At 42.1% G+C, this 18,936-nt stretch overlaps 2 protein-coding genes across 4 annotated transcripts in view; both read right to left on the bottom strand.

Annotated features, from left to right (window-relative positions):
• Positions 1-12,491, bottom strand: part of Atp11c (ATPase phospholipid transporting 11C (ATP11C blood group)) — a 197,029-nt gene extending 184,538 nt beyond the window's left edge. The window contains exons 1-2 of one of the 3 annotated variants that reach the window (XM_078034187.1): positions 11,873-12,491; positions 11,450-11,548 (exon numbers count right to left, since the gene is read on the bottom strand). In XM_078034187.1, coding sequence (XP_077890313.1) covers positions 11,450-11,476 — 27 coding nt within the window. In that variant the 5' untranslated portion in view covers positions 11,477-11,548; positions 11,873-12,491. The remainder of the gene's footprint in view (positions 1-11,449; positions 11,549-11,872) is intronic. The other 2 variants (XM_021726270.3, XM_040286275.2) reach the window with 2 other exon arrangements.
• The window catches only part of CXHXorf66 (chromosome X CXorf66 homolog), a 37,635-nt gene continuing 30,197 nt past the window's right edge, over positions 11,499-18,936 (bottom strand). The window contains exons 5-6 of the mRNA XM_078034182.1: positions 13,229-13,293; positions 11,499-11,837 (exon numbers count right to left, since the gene is read on the bottom strand). Of these exons, the coding sequence (XP_077890308.1) occupies positions 11,499-11,837; positions 13,229-13,293 (404 nt within the window). The remainder of the gene's footprint in view (positions 11,838-13,228; positions 13,294-18,936) is intronic.

Genomic DNA, 18,936 nt, shown 5'->3' with positions numbered 1-18,936 from the left:
CGCTAGCATACTGACCTCATACTTCTTTGAGAACTGTAAGACATAAATTTGTTATTTATAAACTACTCATCTATGGTGCTTTGTTAGAACAGCCCCAATAGATCTGGATTTGGAATCTAGGTTCTCTAAACTAACATATCCCCCTGCTATGAATGTCATAAACAATAACCCTGCACCACTGCTCATATAATTTCTTCCTCCTGTAATAAGGTTCTCCTCCCTAAAAATCCCACAATCTTCAGTCCTTTGACCCCAAAGGCCCAGCTCACATGCTACTTCCTCTATAAAGCTCTCCTCAACCATTACAGCCATAGTGTGAGCTAGCACCTCCTGCACTTAATTATGTGTACTCCCCTAAAGAATGGCACTGATGGACTATTAGAATTGTGTAGTGATTGGTCTTGTGTATATGTCTTCTGCCTCCTCTACCAGAGTGAGGGAACAGGGCTATACCTGTCTATAACACCTGGTAGGGCACGAGCTTAGTATTTATGTGTTTTCAGAAAAGAAATCTATGTCAGGCATAGTGGTACACACTTATAGGTCTAGCCACTTGGGAGGCTAGGGCAAAAGGATCATTGGGCCAATATCATAAAACCCTGTCTCCTAAAAAGAAAAGTCAGCCAAAGTAAATTATGCCCTATACTATAGATTCCTGAATCCATATTATTGCAAACTACATTAATTGTGAAGCTTAAAAGACATTACCACTGCTTACACAACAAGTGTAGTTTACATATCTGCTCTACCCAACTGTTACTTTTTTGTGACAATTCCCTCATGGCTTCTGTTCCCTGTGGATCTGAAGGATTACTTCATCTTCCAGCAAGGCTTTCTTATTTATTCCTTGATCAAGTTTAAAAAGAATTGTTAATTTTCCTTTATAATTGTAAAAATGACCAATTTTGAGAAGAAACAGAAATATTCTTGGGGATTTCCTTGAATGTGAAACTCAAAAACAGCTGGGTGTGGTGACATATACCAGTAATCCCAGCAATTTGGGAGGCTGAGGCAGAAGGATTGCAAGTTCAAAGTCAGCCTCAGCAACTTAGTGAGGACCTAAGCAACTTAAAAAAAAAGTGGGATGGGGCACAGTGGTTAGCACCCTAAGTTCAATCCCTGGTACCAAAAAAAAAAAAGGAACTCAAAAACAGTTCTTAAATAAAACAATATTTGTGAATATTTCATAAAACTCATTTTTTTAACCCAAGAATATATTCTTTCTCCCTCTCCCTCTCTCCCTTTCTCCCTTTCTCCTACATAGACTTCCTTAATACAACACTCTTCAGTGTGCCCTCTGTGGGGAAAGATTTTTATATCAGCTCCCTATGAGCTAAGAGATAGCCACGTACAGAAGAGGATGAAGTAATGATAAAATGAATGCTGGGAATATGGGCAAATGAATGGAACAAGGAGGAGTAGGAACAGTAGCAAAAGTCCCAAAGTCAGGAAAAAAGAAAATCCACGAACTTGGTGATGCTCCAGAGAGGAAACCAGCAAGTGTTGACGCTAAACTGGCAGAAACATCAATACTTCCTGGCTCCCCCACTGGGTGCATCAATTTAACACAGGCAGTCTGTTCTTCTGCTGCAAGTAACAAATAGTGAATGCTGTCAACAATATGAAAAGAAATGATCCATAAAAGAGAAGCATGGCTGTGGGCAGCAATGAAAAGAAGGTGTGACTGCTAAAAGTATTTAGACTGTATTCTGCTGCTGATCAGCTTAATGATCTTAGTCAAGTCATTTCCCTTCGATACAAGTATTTCATAGCAATAGTGAAGCAAGCCTGAGGTTACAATTCATTTTTTTCCCTTTTGATCTGGGGATTGAAACCAGAGGCACTGAGCTACATACATTCCCAGACTTTTTAATTTTTTTTGAGACAGAGGCTCACTAAGTGACCCAGAAAGCCTTGAACTTGTGATCCTCCTGCCTTAGCCTTCCAAATCAAGTCACAGTACCTAATGAGACTGCTAATCTTAAAAAAGGCCTACTTTGGTCATTGACTGGTATGGAAACTTGAATTTCAGGGGGGATTCCTGTCACCCTAACTGATAAAAGTGGTTTGCTGTGCCTAAACTCTGTACAAACAATATTTATGCTGAATATCTGCCTTCCTTCTTGGAATAATTTTGGTATGTGCCAGGTGTAAGGTGCCTAAGTGACCAAATCCCAATAAAAACCTTGGGTGTTGGGCTGGGGATGTGGCTCAAGAGGTAGCGCGCTCGCCTGGCATGCGTGCGGCCCGGGTTCAATCCTCATCAATCCTCAGCACCACTTACAAAGAAAGATGTTGTGTCTGCTGAAAACTAAAAAAAAAATAAATAAATATTTTTTAAAATTCTCTCTTTAAAAAAAAAAAAAAACCTTGGGTGCTAAGTCACTAATGAGTTTCCCCAGTAGATAACATTTTACACAAGTTGTCACAACTTGCTAAAGGATTTAAAGCATACCCTGTGTGATTTCAGTGGAAGAAGACTGTTGGAAGCTTGCATATGGTTTTCTCTGGACTTTTTCCCCATGTACTTTTTCCCTATGCTGACTATGCCTTGTAATTTTTCACTGTAATAACAATAATAAGAATACCTACATGCTGTGTGGAGTGCAGGGGCATACACCTGTATTCCCAGTGACTTGGGTGGCTAAGGCAAGAGGATCACAAGTTTGAGGACAGCCTCAGCAACTTAGTAAGGCCCTGTCTCAAAATAATAAATAAAAAACACTGGAATGTAGCTCAGTGGTAAAGCACCCATGGACCAGGCATGGTGATACACACCTGTAATCCCAGCAACTCAGGAGGCTGAGGCAGGAGGATTCCAAGGTCAAGACCAGCCTCAGCAACTCAACAAAACCATCTCAAAATAAAAAATAAAAAGAGCTGGGAAACCTGGCGCAGTGGCACACACCTGTAATTCTAGCAGCTGAGGAGGCTGAGACAGGAGGATCGCGAGTTCAGCCTATTTTACCTAAGAAACTCAGTGAGACCCTGTCTCTAACTAAAATACAAAAAATAGGGCTGGAGATATGGGCTCAGGGGTCGAGTGCCCCCGAGTTCCATCCCTGAGGCCAAAAAATAAAAAATTAAAAAAACAAGAAAAAGGGCTTGGGATATAGCTCAGTGGTAAAACAACCCTAGGTTCAACCCCCAGTACCAAAAAATAAAAAACACTCCCCTAGGATCAATCACTAGTATAAAAAAAAAAGAACACCTTCATGCTAAGTCTTGTGAGCCCTGCTAGTGAATTATCAAACCTGAAGGTGGTTTTGGTATAGTATTGAATAGTACAACAAACATCTTTCCAACAACCTTGTGAAGTAGGTTTATGATACCCATCCTACAGAAGAAGAAACTGTAGTGAGGGAAACAAAGAATGTGCCTAGAAAATAAATATTTCAATTTTTACTATATGATATATGGATGTTCCCCAATTTTAATAAGCCTAAGACCCACCTGAAATGCTTGTTAAACTACAGTTTCCTCTTATCTGAGACTTGGACTCAGTAGGTTTGAGACAAAGATGTAATAAGGATCCAAGGTGATTTTGTACAAATAGACCAAGGACCACATTTTGAAGAAACCCTTTGATGTATACAAACTATGGCGTGCAGTACCCAATTTCTCAAGCTAGGTAGTAAATTGCAGAAGTAGGGCTTGCACTAATCCTTTTTAATAAGGATGAAGTTCATTTCGCAACAACTGCTTCCAAATACCTCACACTCTATAGTTTTTCTTGTTTGCACTGCCTTCTTGCTACAGATATCCATTAGCTGATTGGTGACTGGGTGCAGATACATATTTTACATTCCTATAACAAATACTAAGTAGTATCCTAAATCCAAGTAATGTATACTTACTGTGGTAAATTGAATAACAAAAAGCCCATGGAGAACTAACACTACAGCTTTGGTTTTTGAAATAAGTTTGATGTAATGATGACAACAGAAAATATAAACTGAGTGCAATGGCACATGCATGTAATCCCAGCAATTTGGGAAGCTGAGGCAGTTAAATGGCAACTTAGCAAGACCCTGTCTCAAAATAAAATTAAAAAGAGAGCTGGGGATGTAGTTCAGTAGTAGAGTACTTGCCTACCATATATGAGGCCCTTGGTTCAATCCCCAGTATGGGGGGTGGATGAGGGCTAGAAGTGTAGTTCAGTGGTAGAACACCCCTGGAAAAAGAAAACACCCCTGAACAAAAGAAAAGAAAATATAAACATTATCAGCTACCTTTAACAAAAGGAATACAAAAGTGCTGATAATTTTAGAAGCTGAGGACAGTATATTCAGTATTCTATGAATGTCCAAGAAGGAGCAATGGGTTAAAGAGTCTGGCATGGGGGCACACACTTGTATTTCCAACAACTAAAGAGGCTTAGGCATCACAAGTTCAAGACCAATCTTGGCAATTTAGTAAGACCCTGTCTCAAAATCAAAACTAAACACAAAAACATTATTTTTCTCGTGAATAAACAGTGTCAGTAAACAGCAGACTTATTATGATTATTTTTTATATTTTTTAGTTGTAGACTGACACAGTATCTTTATTTCATTTATTTATTTTTTGTATGTGGTGCCGAGGATCAAACCCAGTGCCCCACACATGTAAGGCAAGTGCTCAACCACTGAGCCATAGCCACAGCCCTTATTATGATTTTTTTAAGCAGTCATGTAATTGTTTTTTTTTTCTCATTTAAAGTAAGTATAGGGTAGTATTCTGTCCACTGAAAAGGAAATTATTTTCAGTGCTATAGAGTTTTCTGTAGGACAGTCTGAAATGCAGAAGTTTCCTGGTGGCTGCTTACTCAACAGATCATTTTTCACCTGTAATTACTGACTCAGCCTGTGTTGTCAATTCAGTTCAAAACAATTCAGCAAGTATTTGCTGAACATTTAATGTTTACTTGATGCTATGCTAGCTATAAGATCATTATCAAGAATGCTGTTCTGATTTTTCCAAGAACACCATGGTGAAGAGGAAGAGACCAGGAAGGTATTGCTACCTTAATACTTTAAGACAACATGTAATAGAAGAGCCTAAAAAAAGATGATATCTGTTTGAATAGGATAGGCCTCACCAATCCTCCCATATTCTATTAAATAAATATGGGGCAAGAAATCAATGACAATGCCTGTACCTCACAAGTACAGATTACCCTCCTAAATCTGGATAACCCTGATCCAACATCACTATAAACCATATCTTCTATAGTCAACAAGTCAGCTGAACCAGCAATCCATCCATACTCTGCAGTAACTGAGGGGCTGTCTGCCAATGTGCTGGCGTAGGGCATCCCGCACCCATATCTGCAGTGCTGAGCACTCATTTATCATTAAGCTGCAGTAGTGTTAACATATGCTGCAGCCATATTAATGTTTGTTTTATGATCACTGCTGACCGACACTTACAACAGGTCAAGAAGGTAAACATTAAGTGAACAGAAATGTGAGAACAGCACACTCAATTCACTTGTGGAGGAAGCCCAGAACCTTCATCCATTCAACCGGAACGTTTTCCCCAATCACGGCTGGAATCATTCCAGGGGTTAAATTGTATAAAGCCCTACAGATACATAGGAAACCCTATCACCTTAAAAGAAAATAAAAGAAAAATTACATTTTTACTTTGTATCCTATACATTTATCCTTCTTTTTTATATTGTATTTTTTAGTTTTATGTGGACACAATATCTTTATTTTTATGTGGTGCTGAGAATCAAACCCAGTGCCTCACGCATGCCAGGTGAGCACGCTACCACTTGAGCCACATCCCCAGTCCCCATTTATCCTTCTTCTTCTTTTTTTTTTTTAAGAGAGAGTAGAGAGAGGAGAGAGAGAATTTTTAATATATTTTTTTTCAGTTCTCGGCGGACACAACATTTTTGTTGGTATGTGGTGCTGAGGATCAAACCGGGCCGCACGCATGCCAGGCGAGTGCTCTACCGCTTGAGCCACATCCCCAGCCCCGCCCCCATTTATCCTTCTTGAGAAAACTGATCAACCACTCTAAACAAGCAGTCAGCCTTGATGATTTTTTCCATCACTCAACAAACCAGTATTAGAATTCATACAAGGAGCCAGTTTTTTGCACTTCATGCAGACACAGGGAAATTAGCTGAGGTTCTTCTGGAGGTCACTGGTCACACTGCCCAGAGGGTGGTCCACTAGCAGCTTGGATAAGGAAACAAGCTCAGCTACATTAAACTTGCACAGCTACATCAATATGAAAATGGCCAGCTTCACATGTCCAAATCTCACCTGATAAAAGTCCATTAGGAACGCTGGAAACTACCTGATATATAGACACTCACCCACTAAAGGATTAAATTTTTAAGAATGCTCATAAACAAAAGCAACAAAAAGGGAAACCTTACTGAAGGTATTTAGGAGACATTGACAGTTCCATGTTGCCTTCATTAATAGTAAGCAGCTCAGGGGGAAAAAAAGGACAAAAACCTATTTTCACTAGTGTAAAGATTTGTTTCAAGGGCTGAGGTTGTGGCTCAGTGGTAGAGCACTTGCCTAGCATGTGAGGCCCTGGGTTCGAGTCTCAGCACCACATATAAAAAATTAATAAAATAAAGGTCCATCAACATCTAAAAAATTTTTTTAAAAAAAGATTTGTTTCAAGAGGTAATAGTTCATTCCTAACTAGGTTTCCCACCTTTCACAGGATTAGCATACCGTCTATTTGCAAAAGAGCAATTTTCCATGTATATGTCATACTGAAGGTATCAAATACAACTCCTTTTTATCTGACATCCAAAGAATCAGAAAGTAACTGAGATTATACATCTACTTTAATAGAAAGACAGATGACGTGTATGTAACAATAACTTATTCATAAAGATCAGATTTTGTGGTATGTCACAAACTAATTAAATGTAATACAATCACCATGCCCTCTAAATCTATTACTATGAATGTAATAATTAAATTTCCTCAAGACAGGAATCTTGTCTGTCTTGCCTACAGTATGTCCCCAAGATCTACTACAGTGCTCAGTGAATATTTGTTGAATAAAATAATGTTCTGCAAAACCTAAAATGACTGAATCATTTAAGCAAGATTATACTATAGTCAATATAGCTTCAACATTAGATACCAGTTTTCAATTATTAGAAAACTGGTATCTAGGACATAGTATACCCCAATTAACTAGAACTCCTCATTCTGGATACAAGAGAGGTTTACTACAAATCACTTTAAGGCTATTATTTATATAAAACATATAAAATCTGTTCTTTCAACAAATATTTATTAACCACCACTAGACATTAGGCTACTAGGGAGCTAAGAATATACTGTGAACTGACCCTACCCCCAGTTACACTCGGTCTAGGACAGCCTTTGTCAATTGGGGTTCCTCCTCCAGCTGTGTAGGAAAGAAGTGAATTTATTACACATTATGCATGCCCTAGGGCATCAGGGCTTAATTCTCTCCCAGTTGGGAAAGACTGGTCTAAGGGAGCCACATAAGTTAAAGGCAATTATAATGCAATATGATAAAAAGGTTGCTTTTAGGCAGGGTCAAGTTTAACTGTTAGAACTACCTATGTATGAACTAGCTGGTAGAAGCCAAGCTGCACAGACTTTGGTAAGACTCATATAAATAAATGCAAAAATACTGAAATACACACATGCAGGTATATTTATAAACATAACAAAATTAAATCAATATATTCCACACTCAGCAACATCAGGCCGAGGTTATTAGGGAAGTGAAATAACAACAACAACAACAAAAAGGCTTAATTACCCTGATAATTTAACAAGGAAACCAAAAACCTTCTTGCTTCTGGAAAAAGAAAAAAAAGTAATTACCTGAATTATTTTGTTAATTGCCTCCATATATTCTTTCATTAGACTGGTCTTGCCTTGAACTCAAAATAATAAGTAACTACCTATCTATTTCATTAATTCTTTTTTTTTTTTAAAGAGAGTGAGAGAGGACAGAGAGAATTTTTAATATTTATTTTTTAGTTCTCGGCGGACACAACATCTTTGTTGGTATGTGGTGCTGAGGATCGAACCCGGGCCGCACGCATGCCAGGCGAGCGCGCTACCGCTTGAGCCACATCCCCAGCCCCTATTTCATTAATTCTTATTCTGTACTTTTAGTCTCATTTTGAATTTTCATTCTTCCTTATGCAGTATCTAATATCTTTCTAGTTTCTTTGGTAAGATTTTTTTTTATAATGTTATTACTACATGCAACATGCTTTATGGAAACAAAGCAGTTAGAGAGCTTCTAGAATCAGAGATATCAATTTACTCCAGTTTTTCACACTTGCAATAGGTTTTCACTATCAATAATTTAGAAATTCAGATAAGCTAAACTGATAGCATCCACTTGCCAAGTGCCCTAACGTACTTCATCGAGAAATGTTTCATTTGAATCTTTAGTGTGAAATAACTTAATAAGCTAAAAAAGGGAATTTTTACTATTTCAACTGCCAATAACCCTTTAAGTCTATGTGAAAATGTTATTATAATCACTAGGAACTTTACCTGAAGAGTAAAAGAAGACAGGATAACATAAAAGTCCAAGATCCTTAACTCTCATCTAGTCCAGATTTCAATTAAATATGCCTTTGAACAAAATACTCCATAGGCAAAGCTACTATTATTTATTTATTGTTTATCAAAATGTTGACCAAGAACAGGCAGTGCTTTTACTGCATTCTGCAACATCCAACTCTTAAATCTTTCAAGACACTCCCTATATACCTAAATCCTAAAGTGCTGTACACCAAATCCACCAATTTCTTTATACCTCAAAACTGTGAAAGGAAGGACCACAGTTATTAATGGCAAATACGTCAGAGCCATATCTTTAAAAATTACTATTTCTTTTAGCTGGAAAATGGAAAACCCAGGAAAACAAATGGCATTTTAAAAACGACTCAGCAAACACAACTGAACTGTAGATGATGAGACTCTTAAGAGATTCTTACTTCCCACATCTGGCTTACAATGTAAAGAAAGCCATCATCTAATACACAGTTCGCTAGTTTTTAATGATCAAGAACTACAATCAACACTACTGTAATTTATTTAACATTTAAAGCCTGTCAGAAAGTATAGCCCTAGCACAAGAGATTCTGAAAGGAATTCACAGCCCTCTTTCTAAAATATTAAAACAATCCAGAGGATGACACAGAATTTAGACTACATCTACCTTACATTTAAGTCTCAAAGTCCTACCTAATCTTTAATTTTATCCTTCTAGTGATTTAAATGTGAATGGCCCTCAAAGAATCTGAACCTGGGCCAGGCAAAAGACAAGAACAGCATATGGTTTACTGGGATTTAAAATTTGCCCCCACCCCAATTTTTAAAGACATTTTTTAACAAAGAGAATTTGATGGGATGTTTTGCATTCAGTTCAACAGCATGTAGTTAATCCCTTGCCCTAGGCCTAGTGCTCAGACAGAACTCCTAGGAACCTTCCAACATTCTATACTGGCACAAATTCCCAGGACTTACCATAGACATGGCTACTCAGGAAAATGTGAGCAATTGCACATCCCAGCTGAAACAACGAGGTTAAAAAAGCTCCTTCTGGTGTGAGTAAAAGTGATTTTCTGCAGAGATCTTGGTTAGGGATGCAAAGTACTAGCCTCAAACCTGCAGGCTGGCACCTCAGCAACTGCTGCAAATTCTACTGCATGCACTGGTTTCGTGGCCAGCACTGCTTAATTACTAGACTGTGATATAATGCAGATCAGTCTTATCATGAGAAGAGGTAAAGGAGGCTTTTAGTCCAATACTTGAGTTGTTCAGTTTCAAATGTTAAAATCTCATTTTAAAAAATGTGATTTTTGACATCTCAAATTTAAGCTAAATGAATTTAATATGATCCAGAGCCCACTGTTACTGTTCTCCAATGTAACAGTGCCATGTGAAAAGCTCATCCTTTTTGCAAATATTACAATGAGCTCTTCCTGTCACCTTTCCTTTTTTATCACTCAAAACAACACCTCATGATCACAAGAACCTATGTGAAATAGAATATGAAGTACAATGATCTCTTAGAAGTTAAATGTGAGAAATAAATTTTAGATACTTGCTTCAGCAAAGCATCCAATAAAAGCCATTTCATACGGATTTCAAGATCCTTGACATGTATCAACCTCTATTGCTCTATGCCACAGGTAATAACCTGCTCCAATTTCGTATTGCATGTCTCAGAGTGAGGTAAACGTTTAGAAAAACATTAACATAGCAAGACTGTGGTGATAATACCCTAAAAAGGAATTGTGTTCAAGTATTACTTTTAACCAGGGTACATTTGTGAAAGTTTCGAATGCAGAAAAAAAAAATGAGAACAAATTTCATCCGCCCTATGAAAAATGTTAGCAATGCTTTCATTAGGAGTAATGGAATAAAAAGTTCTCCAACACGTACAATGAGGGCGATGGGGGAAGCGCTCAGCACTCAATCCTTTTGCTTACGTGCAGAAAAATCAAAATTTGCAGATGAACCCTTTCTTTCACATAGCTGGCAAAAATAAACCCGATTCCCGCCACCTCCTCCGAAAATTAAGGAAGTTGCCACAAATAGCACATAAGTAAATGGCCCCTACTTTGCTCCATTCCTCACGTGCCTTCTAGGAGTAAACAGGTTACTCAAAAGTCCAGAAGCTAGAAACCGCTTTTCACCCATGCCAAACTCCCACGGAAATACAATTCCCTATTCTGAAGATTTGGACGGGGGAAATGTGGCCGCAGGAGCCGAGCCGCAGTCTGCCCTCTCCCAAAGGTTGGATGTCTGGGGCATTCAGCCCTCCGCGAAGCTTCTTCAGACCCGCGCTCCGCAGCGCCTAGAGCGCGCTGCAGCCTCCCCGCGGCTCCACATCACCAGCCCATCCTGCATCGCCCTCACGTTTACAGTACCCTGAAGGTGAGCTTCGCCGGCGGGGTCTCTAAAGTTTGCCCCGCCTCGGGTCAGCAGCCGCCCGCCCGGGCAGAGCCCCCGGGCAACGCTAAGTCCCGCTCCAGCCTCCGGCTCCCTCGGCCCCCAGCTCTTCTTTTGGGCCACAGTGACAGGTCTACATTTACCTCCATGTGCTCGAGGCAGAGGAAACAAAAGAAGGCTTCCTCCCGGATAATAAAACGCCATCTTCGTCTAATTAGCAAACAGAGGGGCCCCCCGGGCTGTTCTCCCACAAGACCCCCCACCATCCAGCTCGAGGGCGGCCCCCACTCCGAGACAGAGTTCCTGGCAGCCCCGGAAAGCCCGGGATAAAATGTCCTGGGGGCGGGGGGTGAGCAACCCCGAGAGCCCCACCTGCCTCCCCACTCTAGCCACCAGGGCAAGGCGTTTCAGTTCAAACAAGGGTGGCGTCTCCCAATTACCCCCTCAGAAATTTGTTGTGAGGGACCCGGCGAAGGGGCTGGGAACAAGCCACCCGGTACGCGTGGAGCCGCAGCGAGTGTACTTACAAAACGGTTAAAGCTCTGACGGAACATCGCGTCGAAGGCTGCCGGGCACTCAGCTGGACTCTACAGGGCGGTCCGGGAAGGCGCCGTCCACAAAACACACTGCGGCGTGGGCCGGCGGCGCAAAGCGGACAGCTAGGCGGGCTGCCCTGCTCGCCTCTCGGCGCTCCCCCGCCCCCCCTCCCACACCGCCGTTGCCCGCGCCCTCGCGCCCAAGGCCCCGCCGCCGCCGCCCCGCCTCACTCGCCCTCGCCCCCGCCCCCAGCCCCGGCCCGCCCGGCCCGGGGGCGGCGGCCCCGTCGCTCCCCCTTATCTGGCCCCAGCACCGCCAGCCCGCGGCTGCCCGCGGAGAAGCAAACCCGGCGCGCGGGGGAGGGATGGCGGAGGAGCGCTAGGCTCCTCCTGCGGGGAGGGGGGCACCCCAACCTCTTCGCTGGCGCCGGGCTCGGCACCCCGCTGTCCGTACTCTCCCCGGCGCAATGCCCCCGCCCGTCTCCCAGCTGGCTTCCGCGGACGCCCCTCTCAGGGCACTGGGGACCCTTTCGAGGTTCCCCGCGCCTCACCTCACCTCACCTCACCTCGCCTCGCCTAGCTTCGCTTCCTCCCCACACTACTCCCCTGTCTATCTGGAACCACAGCCTCCCTAACCCCGGCCCTAACTCGTCCACCGCGCGGCTTCACTCACAGCCCCTCCTCGGCCCCGCGCTTTCGTCCCGCACTCGGGTTGGGAGCCTCGGCGCAGCCCACTGGCCCTCTCTGAGCCCGAGAGACGGCCGGGCTCCCTCTTCCCGGCCGGGAGTAACCGCGCTCTGAGGAAGAGTAGGCACTGGCGGGGCACTGTGGAGACCCTGGCGCGGGAGGGGCGCGGGCAGGGGGATTACTGATGAAAGCTGGCCCCTTCTAATCTACCAACGTGAGGGTCTCCCCGCTCTGCTCCCACCTAGGCGGCTTTCCCTTCGCGTTCTTTCTCTTGTTCAGCTTCCCCACCTAAGCCCTCTTACTTCCACTTTCTCTGTGAGGTTGTAAAGTCAGGCTTTGTGTCGTTGCTGCTGCGCAGCGGGGCGGGATTTCCCTGCCACCCCCCCCCCGCTCGCCCCCTCCTTCGCAATGCTCCCGGAGCAGCCTGGGAGTTGTAGTCCAAAGGTCCCCCTATTCCGCCTGCTACTGCGAGCTGGGAGCTCCCCCATACGCCCGTTCGGGGTTTGCCCGGAGGGTTGAACAAGGAAGCTTCTGAGACGGTTGAACCCAACAGCTTCTCAGCACAGATCCTAAGTGCAGGTCGGGAGCACTCGGTAGATTACTAGCTGTGGGAAATGTGCAAAGGATAAGTTAGGCAAATTCCCGAATGCTGGGAGACTTCCTAGAAGGCGAAATTTGTGCCGGGAAACCCTTCGCACCCTCCGCCCCTAGCTTAGAACTGGAATCTGCCAAAGTTTAAAAACGAAAACTGAAAGCCAAATCTAGAATAGCCTTGAGACTGGACATCCTTCCCCCACTCCCGTCTTGCACCGCCCTCAGGCGGGGCCCGAAGCTGTAGGAGAAGAACTTGCAGATTCTTCTATGAAAGTAAAGAAATTAGTAAAGGTAGTTCAGTAACATTTGCCAGAGGCTTTTGTCGCGCCACTTTCTCCAGCCAGTACAGAGCTGGGGACAGGCCCTGCTAAACCACCGGCCTCCCCTGAGATCGTGAAGCACCTTTAATACTGGGCACTATCACTTCTCCTTTTCCCTTCTGGGGATTAAATTCATTTCAACAAATCTTACTCCTTATTTTCTTTGTACCAGGCACCGTGCTAGGCGCCAGACACAGTGAATTCTTAAGCGATCTCCCAGAGGGTGATCGCAGTCTGAAAAGTGAAAATGACAGGTTAGAATGTAATGGCTGCTAGAGTAGAAATGCGAACTGCTGAAAGAAAAGGGAAGTTCATAGTGCCTCTGAAAAAGGGGTCTAGGGCAGCTGCCCTGAAAAATCTGAAGATTTAACTGTGTCATGGATCCTGGGAAGGTGTTGGAGGAACCACTGGGGCAAACTCCTGAGTGGAGAGAGAGAGGTCCATGAGAAAATGCAACACAACCTAAAAAAAGCACACCATATTTGCTGATGCCTAAACTGTGTGGGTGGGGGTGGGGTAGAGTCTCTGATGAAAGCTAAAACCCCAAAAGATCTTCAGAAACACGCTTCAAAGTTTGCACTTGATTCTTTGATCAACTAGGAACCCATCCCCAGTAAAATGCAAATGCAAGAGACTTAGGGTTTGTTCCCAAAGTGTTTTAACTGCCCAGAGGTAAAACCAATAGTTTACAATTCTTCCCCAAGATGGTTCCTTTTAGGCAATATCTATTGATTGTTAAGATTTAGGTTAAATCTGTATTAATCAGATATTAGGACACTTGTTGACAAAATAGATCTAAACTTTTACTCTCTACAACTTCAAAGGTATGTTTTCAAACAGTTTATTTTCTGGCTTTTGTTGAACACAACAACTACCTTAATTTCATTTACTAATTATTTGCTGAACAACTACTACGTGGCAGGCACTATTCTAGACACTGGACTTGGGGGATGAAAGAGGTTATTGTCATTCACTCTAGGCATAAATCTAGAATCCTTATCAATAAAATAAATAATAGAAACCCAATTTAGGTATTTGGGGATACAAGTACTTACTAGTAAAGGATATCTTTTCTTATTAGGTTTTGCTAAGCAAATGAGAAAAGTGTATTCTGCTTATGGATTCAAACAGATCAATCTCAAAAAATTAGAGACCCAGAATTTTTCTTCTGCAGTAACCTCTCACACTTGCCCATTGTCAAGTTGCTTCAATGTAAAAGCAGTGATTTAAGCCCCTTCAAAATACAGCAGAATTGTTATTTGAGTTTTCATTTGTTATTCTAATTCCACTCTTTGTCCTCCTAATTTATTTCAGCAGGACACCTATACTCATGGGTCCAGAGTAATTTGCCCAACTATAGAAATGCAATTCCATACAAATCAAAATATGCTCAGCAAAACATGAAATTTATGCAAAGGTGATTTTTTCCATATCCCAAATTCAACCTTAAATTAGAGCCACTTTCACATATATCCTTTAGAGTCACTCCTTTTTTATTTAAAAAAAACTCCTTTGTGAGTTTTTTTTTTTAACAAGAAAAATACATTTTTTTCTTCCAGTGCCTCTTCACAGTTTCCAAAGAAATCCCAGGTGTTGTAGAAAGCTGTTGTCGATGAATATGAAAAGCAGACCATCAGCCAGAATTTTCATTGGACCAACTCCATAAACAGAGCTGCAAAAACTAACTTCCTCCTGCCTAAACTGTCAAAACATGTGGCACATAATACCAACTCTGCTGGTGTATCAGCTGACTTTACAGACACCCTAGTCTCCAGCAGGTAGTAATTCAGGAAGCTATCTTCTATCGTTATTTCTAACTTAACTACAGATAATGCCTATTGCCCCTTTTCCGTGTAAGCCACTCAGAAAGTCCTTCTTCACTGTCACTCCCTCCCCACCCCCACCCCTGTACTCTTTCCCACATTCTTCCTAAACCCCTCAAAAATCTCACCATGCCAAATGGACAGACTAATCAGTAGGGCACAGGAGCAACCATGATCCAGCAAGAGAGCAATGATGAAGAAACACAATCACTTCTTCCATCCAATACTAAAAAAAAAAGAAAGAGAGGGGTATAAGGTCATTGCTTAGCATCTAGATACCCAACTTAAGTGATAGCCGCCATTTTAAGGAAAAAGTTTCTCTTTCCCACCCAAGAGCCTTTCTGAGAAAGGCTTACCACTCCCTCATACCAACCCCACCCTTAACCACCAGCATTAGGACCCACCCATCTCCAATCACTGAGCTTGCCCCATAAAAGTGAAGGAACCCAAGTCTGTATTTGCCTCTCTCCATCTACGGAGAGATGGCCTTTATTGTCAGCTCTGACAAACTCTCATGTGTATATCTGCCTGGTCTGTCTTTCATTTCTCACTCGCGCTCATCTCCTGGTTCCTGCTTTCCTTTCAAGGGGGAAAAATTGAAACTGTTAAATCTGCATCTAAATCACACCATGAGGGGCTGGGGTGGTGGCTCAGTGGTAGAGCACTTGCATAGCATATGTGAGGCACTGGGTTTGAGTCTCAGCACGGCATATAAATAAATAAAATAAAGGTCCATTGACAACTAAAAAAAATATTTTTAAAAATCACCCCATGATCAGTAAGTTAAAGAAATTGAACTATACCTGCTGAGCTTTCAAACACACCTCATAAATCTACCTTTTGTCCATCTGAAATATCTTTCCCCCTTTCAAAGCTTGCCTTGGTGTTGATTTAAGACCAGTATTACCCATATCTTCCTAACTATTGGTCCTTTGCAGTTCTTTCTCCACGCTGCAATCAGAAATCTTCAGAAGACAAAAGAGATCAAATCACTCCCCTGCTTATGCCTTTAAATTTCTGCCTTAACATCATGTACAAGGTACTGAATTCTCTGACCCCTTTCTTCCTCTCTAGCCTCAAATGGACAACTGTCCCTCTTGCTCACTCCACTGGCCACCTTTCATTCCTTGAGTTCCCAAAGTGCCTAATAGTGTATGCACAGGCAGCCATCTCTGCTGGAATGCTTTCACTGCATTTGCTATTCATCCTTTAGATCTCAGCTTAAATGTCACTTCCTCAGATGAGATCAGGGCTCCCTGTTATTGTGCTCCAAATAGCCCATATTAATTACATCCTAGGGTACTGACATATGAGGTTAGTAATCATAGAGAATGGCAGAAGCCCAAGAAGACCGGGGATGATCTAATATTGTTTTGCTTTTCAAAAAGGGGGAGTAGGTGTATTCTAGCAATCATGATATCAAAGGCAGGCTAGGTTCTAGAACTGACTACTAAAAGGATAAAGTTGGACTGTGAGTAAAGTTTAATGGTGGAGTACTTACCTAGTGTGTGTGAGAACCCTGGATTTGATATCCAGCACCTAAAAACAAGTTGTTTTGCTTTGTTTGTTTTTTAATCTTTATCACAGTAGAAGGGAAGAGTCAATCATTAGGATCCACAATGATTTCACTGAGATGGATTTTGTCCTTCAAGATTCTGAATAAATTATTTCTAATTCAGAATTCTGAACACTACCAAAATATGTTAGGAGGATAGACATGTCACCAGAGGAGTTCCCTGAGCCTACCTTGCTTGACTCAGGGCAAGTGGGGTCCTTGACATACTTGATGGAAAAGAATTTCATCATGTGCCAGTCAGAAACAGATTTACTTAGGAAAGCAGATCACATTCAAGAAAGAATGCAGGCTGGGCATGGTGGCACAGCCTATAATCTCAGCAACTCAGGAGGCCGAGGCAAGAGAATTACAAGTTCTAGGCCAGTCTTGGAAACTTATTGAGACTCTATCTCAAAAAATAAAAGGGGCTGAGGTTGTAGCTCAGTGGTAGAGCACTCATCTAGCACAAGTGAGGCACTGGGTTTGATCCTCAGCACCACGTTAAAAATATAAACAAATAAAATAAAGATATTGTGTCCATTTATAATTAAAAATATTTTTTTTAATTAATAAAAAGGGCTGAGGGTGAAGCTCAGTGGTAGAGTGTCCTAGCTTCATTCCCAGGACTGAGAAACAAAAGAAAAAAAGAAAATGCAGCCTATCTAAGGGGAGAAATGTCTTTTAGGGTAAAGTAAGAAGTACACATTCAAGGAATAATGTGGGCCTTCTCCAGAGGAAAAGACAGCAAGTGGAGTGTTAATATTTATAGAGGGACAGTTGCTAAGAGCTGGAATAGAAGTGGAGCCAGGACAGAGTTACAAAATTTTGCCCCAGTTTTTCTAGTGCTTGCTCATTGCCCTCATGGTTTTCTTGGGTTTTGTTTGTTTGTATGGGTACTGGGAATTGAAGTCAGGGGTGCTCTACCACTGAGCTACATCCCCAGCCCTTTTTATTTTTTGTTTAGAGATAAGGTCTCCCTAAATTGCACAGCTGGCCTCGAATTTGAGCTCCTCCTATCTCAGCTTCCCTGTCCCTATTACAGGCATGTGCCTGGACCCTGGCTCACATTACTTTTTGCAGGGAAGGACATAGATCAAGGGCACAGGCCAAAGGCACTGGTTGAGTGGGTCCTGAATGCTTGTTTTGCATTTCAAATGTTCAAATGGCATTTCCTGAATTCCAACAGCTCAAGGGTGTTTCTTTTTTGAGAAGTAATCTTTCTCTATCTCCAAATTCCTATGTCACAGAGAAGTTAGAAAGGATATGACAGAAGATTAACTATCTCTAATAATAAGAAGTCATTAGGTCAAGCTGGAAGTGATGGATCATGCCTGTAATCCCAGCAACTTGGGAGGCTGAGGATCCAGAGTTCAAAGCCAGCCTCAGCAATTTAGTGAGTCCCTAAACAACTCAGTGAGATCCTGTCTTTAAATAAAATACAAAGAAAAAAAGGATGTGGCTCAGTGGTTAAGCAACTCTCTGGGTTCAATCCATGGTAGGGCGGGGGAAGAAGTAATTAGGTCAAGATACATCATAATAATTATTTTTCTTAGAAACAAGGAGGTAAATAGCTTAAGAAACAAATAAACAGCTAAAATAATTTGTGTGCCTGTAAGGAACACAAATTTGGAGAGGCAAGAAAGGGATAAAGGACTTTTGTTTTTCATTATAAGCCTTATTCATATTTAACTTTTAACTATGTACATGCATTATTTTCATTAAAATTATTTTGAAGATACAAATAGATATTTGGACACATAGACAATAATTAAGAGACCATTCTATCCAAGAAAAAATGGACTAGATATGCAAGTGAAAATATTCCAGTAAATAATAAGTGAAGAGAAAGTGAGGAACAAGAGACAGGAAAGCGAAAAATGAAAGACTGAGACCGGGCAGAGAGACACACAAGAGTTTATTTGTCAGAGCTGACAAATAAAGGCCATCTCTCTATGGGAGAGAGAGGCAAAACAGGCTTGGGTTCCGGGACTTTTAGGGGTCAGGCTCAGGAATCAGAGCTGAGCAGGTCCTAATGTGGGAGGTTAAGGGTTGGGTTGGTATAAGGGGGTGGTAAGCCTTTCTCAGAAAGGCCCTTGGGCAGGAAAGTGTAACTTTTTCCTTAAAATGGCTGCTGTCACTTAAGGTGACCATCTGGATGCTAAGCAAGGACCTTATATTGCCCCCTTATTTTCATTGAGCCCCTTAGGGAACAGGGACTTAAGTGGATCTTCTATAACTCCTGCTGGGAAGGGGCAGCATTTGAATCCCTCAGCAACTTAGCAAGGCCTTAAGCAACTCAGTGAGACCCTGTCTCTAAATAAAATACAAAATAGGGCTGGGGATGGGGCTCAGTGGTCAAGTGTTCCAGAGTTCAATCCCCAGTGCCCAAATAAATAAATAAGGGCTGAAGGGGCTAGGGTTGTGTCTCAGTGGTAGAGTGCTCGCCTAGCATGCATGAGGCACTGGGTTTGATCCTCAGCACCACATAAAAATAAAGAT

This window comes from Ictidomys tridecemlineatus, chromosome X, assembly GCF_052094955.1.
Source record: "Ictidomys tridecemlineatus isolate mIctTri1 chromosome X, mIctTri1.hap1, whole genome shotgun sequence".
In the NCBI taxonomy this organism is placed as follows: Eukaryota; Metazoa; Chordata; class Mammalia; order Rodentia; family Sciuridae; genus Ictidomys; species Ictidomys tridecemlineatus.
This window is presented reverse-complemented; position numbering and strand designations above follow the sequence as displayed.